At 41.5% G+C, this 10,290-nt stretch overlaps 1 protein-coding gene across 1 annotated transcript; it reads left to right on the top strand.

Annotated features, from left to right (window-relative positions):
* Positions 1-1,911: 1,911 nt before the first annotated feature.
* On the top strand, positions 1,912-7,539 carry LOC108060928 (pyruvate dehydrogenase phosphatase regulatory subunit, mitochondrial). The gene is made up of 6 exons (XM_017146875.3): positions 1,912-3,604; positions 4,696-4,993; positions 5,054-5,267; positions 5,732-5,885; positions 5,949-6,064; positions 6,127-7,539. Exons 1-6 carry the CDS (start codon positions 2,059-2,061, stop codon positions 6,610-6,612), a joined length of 2,814 nt encoding a protein of 937 aa, XP_017002364.2. The 5' UTR covers positions 1,912-2,058; the 3' UTR covers positions 6,613-7,539.
* The last annotated feature ends 2,751 nt before the right edge of the window (positions 7,540-10,290 follow it).

Below are 10,290 nucleotides of genomic sequence, written 5' to 3' on the forward strand. Positions count from 1 at the left end.
CATAAATTTATTTCGATTTAATAATTTCATATGTTGCAGAAATAATACAAACTTGTTTTACAGAGAATAGTCCTTATAATGAAAAATATAAAAACATTCTAAAGACAATTCTCTGTAAGACATGAATGATGTGACGACGTCTCTTGTGTTTTTGTTAGACGGATTCGGAAGTAGATTAATTACTTAAAACAACACAAGATATAATGTTTAATCATATTCCATTAGTACACTAAAATACGATTTGACTGTTAGTAATTTAGCACACACACTTAACACTGCACTCTTACACTTTTATTAGCTGAAGTTATTCAATCGTGGTCTGTGATCCATAAGTAAATGATTATAAAAAACAAAATCATTTACAAATTGATCTCAAACCAAGAATGTTTTTTTTTAAATATCTTTTTTAATAGTAATACACTACACTTTTATTTATTTTATGATTTAAGGAAGAAGGCACAACACTTTTTTATTTTTTGTTTTTTAATAGGTATTTAATCGTGGTCTTTGGACAATTAGAAAATAATTTGAAATTAAAACACAATTGTTTTCAAATTGTCCAAAAACCAAGAGTAAATGATTTAATGTCTTCTTTATTTCATATATTTTTTTAAATATTTATGATAACTCTGATTTCGATTTGTTTCAGAATATATATTCAACATGAAAACATGATTGTTGTGAAAAATCGTCAAAACTCACTCAATTTGTTCGTAATTCATGTTATAAAGTTTTATTTTAAAAAATACCATTTTTTAGTCATTTACAACACTGTTGTATTTTTTGTTATTTTAGAAGGTATTTAAATCGTGGTCGTTGCACAATAAGAAAAAAATTTTAAATAAAAATTTATTTTCAAATTGTCCAAAAACCAAGAATAAATTTTTTAGCGTCTTATTAATTTCTGACCATATAATCTATATACATAGGTGTATATATTCTTAATAAGAATCAATAGACTTGTCGATATAGCCATGTAAGTCAGTTTTAATGTTATTGCTTTTTAAATAGAACCTATTTAATTTTAAAACAAGGCAGACGGTATTCAATCTTGTTTTATGGCCAATCGTCAAAATATTTTGAATAAAGCAAAAATATTTTAAGAACTGGCCAGTAAACACTAATGAATCTGTTTGTAATGTATGCCTTTAATTTTTATTTAAAACATTTTATATATATTCACATTTTGTTATCTTTTATTATAGACGATTTTTGTATGATTATAAATTAAAACACAATCGTTTAAAAATTGACAAAAAAGTTGTATCATGTTGTATCATTGTTGTTAAATGCAATCGTGATTTGAAAATCATTGATCTTTAATTTTTTTAAGGAAAATTAAAAGGCCAATGATTAACAATTCACAAGTGATTTTTAAAGTTTTTATTATATAATGGTTTAGATTAAAAAATTTTTGGTTCACTAATTTTCTTTTTATATATTTCATATAGAATTTATTTGATTATGATTTAGGGCAGAAGGTATTCAATCTTGTTTTATGGTAAATAGTCAAAAGATTTTGATTAAAACACAAATCTTTTAAGAATATACCAGTTAACACTAATGAATTTGTATGTTTGGTTGCTTTTCATTTTTATTTTAAAAATATTATTTTATAGCACTTCACATTTTGTATTATCTTTTATTATAAAAGATTTTGGTATATTGTTATTATTAAATCGTGGTGTTTGGTCAATTAATAAATATTTATCGATTAAAAACCAAGAATAAATCACTGTTTTTTGTTGAATAATTAATTAATTAGCGGAATGCAAAAGAACAAATCAATGGGTACTTCTAGTGAAGATTTAAATTGAGTTTCATTTTTCCGCCAATGGTATGTGTCCCCGCTAATGTTCGATATCGCTCACCCGTAATCGATTGCTGCACAGCTGACCCGCCTGGTATCGACTTCCGATAGGCCGCAATATTATTGAAGAAGATCCAATTTACCAAGTGGTAAACTACCAATTATAGTGCTTATTCCGATTCCCGGCGACCTGCAGAGGATCAGGTGTGTTCCATGAGGTTGTGATACTGTTGCGCCGGTTGGACAAGATGTGGAAACTGCTGCAGCGCTCGACGGGACTTCCCAGGCGCTGCTCGCCGGGATTTCCGGACGCAGTGCGTCTGTTGGCCAGCGGCGGCGGTGGCGGCGGTCAGGTGGACGAGCAGGTGCTGCGCAAGCGGAAGTTCCAGCCGCAGCAGGCGGCGGATCTCAGCGAGGAGCTGGCGGGCCAATTGCCGCCCAAAGCCCGGGTGGTCATCTGCGGCGGCGGCATCACTGGCGCCTCGGTGGCCTATCACTTGGGCCTGAGTGGCTGGGGCGGCGAGACGCTGCTCGTGGAGCAGGACCGCGTGGGCGGCGAGCTGCCCTGGACGGCCTGCGGCCTGGCGGGGCGCTTCGAGCCCAGCTACACGGAACTCAAGCTGGCCGAGTACTCCATTGACCTGATCAAGCGGCTGGCGGAGAGCGGTCTGCCCACAGGCTGGCGGCCAGTGGGCAGCCTCAACCTGGCCCGCAGCTGGGACCGCATGACCGCCTTCAATCGCATGAAGTCGCAGGCTCTCGCCTGGGGAATGCGCTGCGAGATCCTCTCCCCGGAGCAGTGCGCCCAGCACTGTGAGCTCCTCTCGCTCGACGGCATCGAGGGCGGCCTGTGGATACCCGAGGATGGGGTGTGCGATCCGCAGCTAGTCTGCCAGGCCTACATGACCGAGGCGGAGCGTCTGGGCGTCCGGATTGTGGAGCACTGCGCCATCAAGCGGATCCACAGCGAGCACGGCAAGGTGCGCGGCGTGGAGACGACGGCCGGGGACGTGGAGTGCGAGTACTTTGTCAACTGCACGGGCTTCTGGGCTAGGGAGGTGGGCACGCTGAGCAAGCCGGTGGTGAAGGTGCCGCTGAAGGCGGTGGAGCACCACTATCTGCACACGCAGCCCATCGAGGGACTCGATCCCGACACGCCCTTCGTCCGGGACTTCGACGGACGCATCTTCTTCCGCGAGTGCGAGGGCCACATCCTCGCCGGCGGCTTCGAGCGCGAGGCCAAGATGGTCTACGAGGACGGGGTGATTCCGCTGTCGCAGGCGGCGCGCCAGCATCCGCCCGACTGGGATCACTTCCACGAGCTGCTCGACGCCCTGCTGCTGCGGGTGCCCGCCTTCAGGGGGGCCAAGCTGGACAGGCTCACCAACTCGCTGCAGGTCTTCTCGCCCGACTGCAAGTGGATTCTGGGGGAGGCGCCGGAGATCCAGAACTACTATGTGGCCGCCGGCAACAAGACGATGGGCGTGTCCGCATCCGGCGGCATTGGACGCGTGCTCACCGATTTGATCACCCGGGGCTCCACCTATCTCGACCTGCACATCCTGGACATCAGCCGCTTCCTGGGGCTGCACAACAACCGCAAGTTCCTGCGGGATCGCTGCAAGGAGGCGCCCGGCAAGCACTTCGAGATCAACTACCCCTTCGAGGAGTTCCAGACGGGCAGGAACCTGCGTATGTCGCCCATCTATCCGCAGCTCAAGGAGGCGGGCGCCGTCTTCGGCCAGTCGATGGGCTACGAGCGACCCAACTACTTCGACCAGCAGGACAAGCAGGGTGCGTAGTTGACTGTGCAGAATCGTTTTGTAGCCTGAATCGAACATGTGCGTTTTTAAAAACAAGCTTCATGTCCGGTTCAAGCTAGAAAAGGATCTCTTAATATTACACATCGTTTTAAGCACAAGATCTCTCGACGTTTGTTAGCAATAATTGAATAATCCGAAACGCACTACTGCATTTTCAAAATAAGCACTAAGAACGAATCGGACTATTAAATGATTGGAAATTTCCTTTAATAGATAACTCGTCACTAAGTTAATTATTAAAGCCACCAGTAATTTAAAAAACCGAAACGTATTATGAATTATAAATAATCACATAGAATACATTTCGGTTTATTAAGTCATTGAAGGCTTAGGTATGGGATGATTTATGATTAAAGCCCGCTTGTCTGTTAGCAATAATTTATAAGTCCGAAACACACTAGTGCACTTTTGAAACAAGCACTTAGCATCCCTCGAACCTACAAACTATTGATAAGTTGAGTCTGAACTTAATGACGATAGTATGCCAGCATTAATTCAATAGTTCGAGTCATAAAATGAATGTAAAATAACATTTAATATGGCACAAACTATTAAATCATGGGAGCAAGTCGTTAAAATCACAAGATGTATATACAAAAATCGCGAATAACTTTTTAGATATTTTCTTGACATTGATCTAGGAACTGGAAAAGTACAACTGAATTAGAAACATAGTTGATACTGGACCAATTACTAAAACATTGTAACAATCATAAAAATACACAAAATACTGGTTAAAGTGAGATTATTTACTAATTGATAAGTTAAGTTTGAACTTGGGATGATAGTATGCCAGCATTAATTCAATAGTTCGAGTCATAAAATGAATATAAATTAACATTTAATATGGCGCAAACTATTAAATCATTGGAGCATGTCGTTAAAATCAAAAGATGTAAATACAAAAATCGCGGATAACTATTTAGATATTTTAGTGACATTGATCTAGGAACTGGAAAAGTACAACTGAATTAGAAACATAGTTGATACTGAACCAGTCACTAAAACATTGTAACATTTATATAAGTACTAATTCCCCTCCGCTTTCATACCACATTTCAGATGAATTTGGGCTGCCGCGCTTCCGGATTGCCCAAACCCGGACCTTTGGCAAGCCCCCTTGGTTCGATCACGTGGCCTCCGAGTATCGAGCCTGCCGGGAGCGCATCGGCATCGCGGACTACAGCTCCTTCACCAAGTACGACTTCTGGTCGAAGGGCAACGAGGTGGTGGAGCTGCTGCAGTACCTCTGCTCCAACGACGTGGACGTGGCCGTGGGCTCCATCATTCACACGGGCATGCAGAATCCCAACGGGGGCTACGAGAACGACTGCTCGTTGGCCCGACTCTCCGAGCGACAGTGAGTGTAGTTACAATTCCAATCCTCCTGTTCGGTTTATTGACCTTCTCTGCTCCTCAGCTACATGATGATTGCACCCACCATCCAGCAGACGCGCTCCATGTGCTGGATCCGCAAGCACATGCCCGGCCACCTGAGGGCCAAGGTGAACGTGGCGGATGTGACCTCGATGTACACGGCCATCTGCATCCTGGGTCCCTACTCGCGCATCCTGCTCTCCGAGCTCACCGACACCGATCTCACGCCCAAGAGCTTCCCCTTCTTTACGTACAAGGTGATTGTTCTAAAGATTTTATTCTAGGATAGATAGCAATCTTCTTAGTTGTCAGTTAGCAATAATTTATAAGTCCGAAATGCTCTAGTGCTTTTTTGAAACCAGCACCTAAAACACTCCGGACTAACAAATGATTGATAAATAAATTCGAAATTATATACTTTCAGCATATCGTTGTAAGCCAAAGATGTAAATATTAAAATCGCGAATAACTATTTAGATATTTTTGCAACATTGATGTAGTAACTGGATCTGTATAACTGAATTATAAACATAGTTGATACAGGACCAATCACCAAAACACTGTAACATTCATAGATTATTTGAAATTATTTTAAAATGATTTTAGATAGGGAAAATATAATAGAAAATCTTTAAAAAATATTGCATTAGTATTTTAAACCTCCCTCATTCTTGAAATTATTTATAAATTTAAATCAAATTATTTATAAATTATTTTCCAGGAACTGGACGTGGGCCTGGCCGATGGAATCCGCGTGCTGAACATCACCCACACGGGCGAACTGGGCTACGTCCTCTACATCCCCAACGAATACGCCCTGCATGTGTACTCGCGACTCTACCAGGCGGGCCAGAAGTTCAACATACAGCATGCAGGCAAGCAAATAGCTACTCAGTTTCCACCTTCATTCTTTTGAAAACGATCTCTGCCCATTTTAGGCTACTACGCCACCCGTGCCCTGCGCATCGAGAAGTTCTATGCCTTTTGGGGCCAGGATTTGGACACCTTTACCACGCCGCTGGAGTGCGGACGCAGTTGGCGCGTCAAGTTCAATGTGGGTTAAGTTGGCCAGTGAGAGAAACTCCAAGAAATAACGAATATATATTGTCCTTACAGAAACCCATCGACTTCATTGGCCGCCAGGCGCTGCTGAAACAGCGCGAGGAGGGCGTCAAGCGGATGTATGTGCAGCTGCTGCTGAACGACCACGACCACGAGGTGGACATGTGGTGCTGGGGCGGCGAGCCCATCTACCGCGACGGCGTGTACGTGGGCATGACCACCACCACCGGCTATGGCTATACGTTCGAGAAGCAGGTCTGCCTCGGCTTCGTTCGCAACTTCGACGACGCGGGACGCGAGCTGGCGGTGACCAACGAGTACGTGCTCTCCGGCCACTACGAGGTGGAGGTGGCCGGCGTGCGGTTCGAGGCCAAGGTCAATCTGCACTCGCCCAATCTGCCCACCAAGTTCCCGGATCGCGAGCGCGAGGCCTACCATGCCACGCGCGACAAGCCGGACCAGGCGGATCTCCTGTCCTTCGGCGGTTTGACCACGGTCAAGGGCACCGGAACGCCAACGGACGGGCACGGATTGTTGTAGGCAGCAAAGGAGCCGGACTCCGGATCAATATCATCTGCCATCTGGCATCGTTCATTTCTAGTTCAACTCGAGAGTCTCAAAAGCAAAGCGATATTATTCGATTTAGTACGATAGGAGGGAATCGAGCGATTATGAGATAGGCAAATGGTTAGTAGCAACCAAAAAGGGAATCACCATATACTCTTTCTAGTGAATGTGAGGCAGACTAGCTTAGCTAGCCAATAAGATAACTTTTAAATCAGCATTTGACCCTAAAATCCAGTAGAACTCAAAGATGTATAAAAACAAGGCTGGATTTCTTGTTTCATGTTCATTAGAAGGAGTATATCTATGCTGGTTTACCAATGAAAAAATCTGTAAAATTTAATCGTTTTATAAATGGAAAGAAATACTGATAATTCGATTACTATAAAATATGAACGCCTTGACTTAGACATCGAAATGATGGGTATATAAAAAAAGCCCAAGAAAGTTCATTTTACAACTTGTTATATCTTTTGATTTTTGGTTTTGTTCGTCCGTCAGGCGTCGTGTCAATTAAACATATAGAAATAGGCTTTAAATACGGTGTATGTCTAAGAATCTTCCGTGATATTGGAATAATTGAGAGTTGTTTTGCACATTGTTAAAAGAAACGGCACAAAAATGTTAAAATATTTGCTCAAAGCTGGCTTAGCTTCATTTAGCCAAGGCAACTAGTTGGGAATACAAAAAAAATAAATGAAATAAATTTAATTAATTCAAATTTAGATAAGCGAAATATAGGAAACGTTTTTGAGCAGTTTTTCAGACAGTTTTGATTGATTTTTTGTACTAACCCAGACGATTGACTTTGTAAATTATGGTGTGCGACCGTATAAACCACACCCCATATTATATAAATCATATTGTACTATATTTATACAAATACATATACTCTTTACAGAAGCTTCATAAGATGTTGATCCCCCAGAGCTGCCAAAAAGTTCGAGCAGCTGTTCATTTGCTCGGGGTGTGTTGGTTTTTCGCTTGGAATTTGGCTGGCTTTTCGCTTTTTGGCCAAGACATTCAGGCAGGCGTGTGCTAATGCCCAGAAAACTCTGCTCCCAAGATTGCAGCACATGTTTTGGCCAAGTTTCGACGACTGGCTGGCTTGCTTTTGCTTTTGCTTTGCTAGCAAAGTTTGCTTCCCCAAAAATACAGAGTAGAGATTACAGGCTACCGGTGGTCGGTCGGTTGGTCGGTCGGTGTCTGTTGTTCCATCCCCAAAGACCCCTCATCACCCCCCTTTTTGTCCTGGAGGCACTTTTGGCCACGCTTGGCTAACTCTTCTGGCCAAGTTCTCCGTTCTCCGGATTACAAACTATCTTTTTGTTAGTAATTAGCTGCACACGATAAACGTGACATTATTATTGTTGCCAGCCAGTTGAGCAAAAGTTTGGGGCTCTGATCTGAGACTCGAGAGCCGTCGTCTTTGGACCATTTTGTTGGTCCGTCTTTTGGCTGGGCCCATTTGAATTTTGCGAGGTTTGGGGATGGGGATTGAGGATTGAGGATTGGGGAGCCGTTTTACAAATGAGCATTTGTTAAATCAAATATTCAAGTGGCAACGCCGCACTCCAATGGCGCCAGCCATCCAGCTAGCCAGCTCTTCATCATCCGCATCCCAGCCAGAAATGATCAATTTTTAGACCCCCACCACGCCCCCTCAAGTCCCCCAAAAGTACTCACTGTCTGGTGGTGGCTCCTCCTTCGGGTCGTGTAATTTATGCCCATTTTTGTGTGGTCGCTCGCTCCTACCGTCTTGCCTGTGCCTGTTCCTGTGCCTGTGGTTTGTGCGGCGAGCAATCACAAAATTTGCATACAAATACAAATGCATCTCGGACTCAGAATCTGATTTCGATTCCGATTTTGAGTTTAAGTTCCAGTCGCCGGCCGCCATCGTCGTCGCAATTCTTGGATGGACCGCGTGTCTAGGGTCATTTTCAATTTGTGGTCTGAAAAGTGGAAACCGGAGACATGAGACTCCATATCGGGGTAGACATGTGGAAAAATAAAGCTGGACACAAAATTTCGGCAAATGTAATCAATCAAAATTCTGACTGATGATAAATCGCTGGGAGAAACATATGCGCATGCGCACGTGCTTCGTGGAAATTCTGCGGTTTATTATTTGTCGAAACATTATGAAAGCACTTGTAAATTGTCTATTTTTTATGTATAATTTAAGGCTGATGGGTATATTGAACACTTTTTGGTAGTTATAGGAATGTTAGTGTACACATACATATGTGTGTGAATTTAAAGAAACACGCGTTTTTTTGTTGTATTTCTAGGAGTTTCTGTGAAAAAAATCTCTGCGCATGCGCACGTGCTTCGTGGGATTCTGCGGTTTTCTTTGCGATTTATTATTATTATTTGTTGAAAACACTATGGAAACACTGGAAAATTCTTTTTTTTGTATGTATAATCTAAGGCTTCTGGAAGCTTCGATGTTTATTTGTATGGGTAAATTTGACACTTTTTGGTAGTTATAGGAATGTTAGTATACACATGTGTGTGTGAATTTAAAGAAACACGCGTTTTTTGTTGTGTTTCTAGGAGTTTCTGTGAAAAAAAATCTATGCGCATGCGCACGCTCTTCGTGGAATTTCTGCAGTTTTCTTTGCGATTTATTATTATTATTTGTTATGAAAACACTTGAAAATTGTGTTATTTTTATGTATAATTTAAGGTTTACTTTCTGAAAGCTTCGATGTTCATTTGTATGGGTAAATTTAACACTTTTTGGAAGTTTTAGGAATGTTGGTGTACACATGTGTGTGTGAATTTAAAGAAACACGCGTTTTTTGTTGTATTTCGAGGAGTTTCTGAGAAAAATATTGAGACTGATGACAAAGCACAGGTAAAAATCTGTGCGCATGCGCACGTGTTTGGTTGAAAATCGTCGGTTTTCCTTGCAATCACAAAATATGTATGAAAATATTTTAAAAACACTTTTAAACCTTCAATTTTAAGCTGTATATTTAGGCTAATACTCTTTTTTTTGCAGTTCTAGAAATTTCACTTTTCATTTGCGTTAACTTAATCTGAGTGCATCCTCCTTTAGGAGAATTCTTTATTTAACGCTAAACTCATAATTACTTTACAAATATGTAATATTTTCACAAAACATTACTATTTCTTGATTTTTGTTGGTTTTTTACCTTACTCCCTTTACCTTACAATAATTGTACCAAAATTTTACCAGCTCAGCTTTTTCGCCCGAACTTGCCGGGTCCGTGACAGGAAAAGAAAGACGGATTTAGAGAGATCCGCCTAGCTGGTTGGCAGTACTCAATAGTTAATGTGCAACACTGTTTTAGAGTTGCCGTGCAAATATCGATTACGAAAAGCACGGTGATTTCTCGCTTTTAAAATAAAATGCCCAATGTGTACAAAAAATTACTTTCAGTTATAAAAATCAGATAGAATTGAATGTTGAATCATTAACAGTTTACAATGCTATGCTATTATTATTAATGCTATTATTATTAATAATACCCCAAAAATAAATAATACCACAACCGATTCAAAATTGATAAATTAAATAATACCAAAAATTTAAATATATTAAAATCGAAGTCACAGCTGGTGATAGTTGGCAACTCATAAAAGTATTTTAGTATTGCTGGTATTTTAGGACTAGAGATGGGGCCT

The sequence above is a fragment of the Drosophila takahashii genome, chromosome X (genome assembly GCF_030179915.1).
Source record: "Drosophila takahashii strain IR98-3 E-12201 chromosome X, DtakHiC1v2, whole genome shotgun sequence".
In the NCBI taxonomy this organism is placed as follows: Eukaryota; Metazoa; Arthropoda; class Insecta; order Diptera; family Drosophilidae; genus Drosophila; species Drosophila takahashii.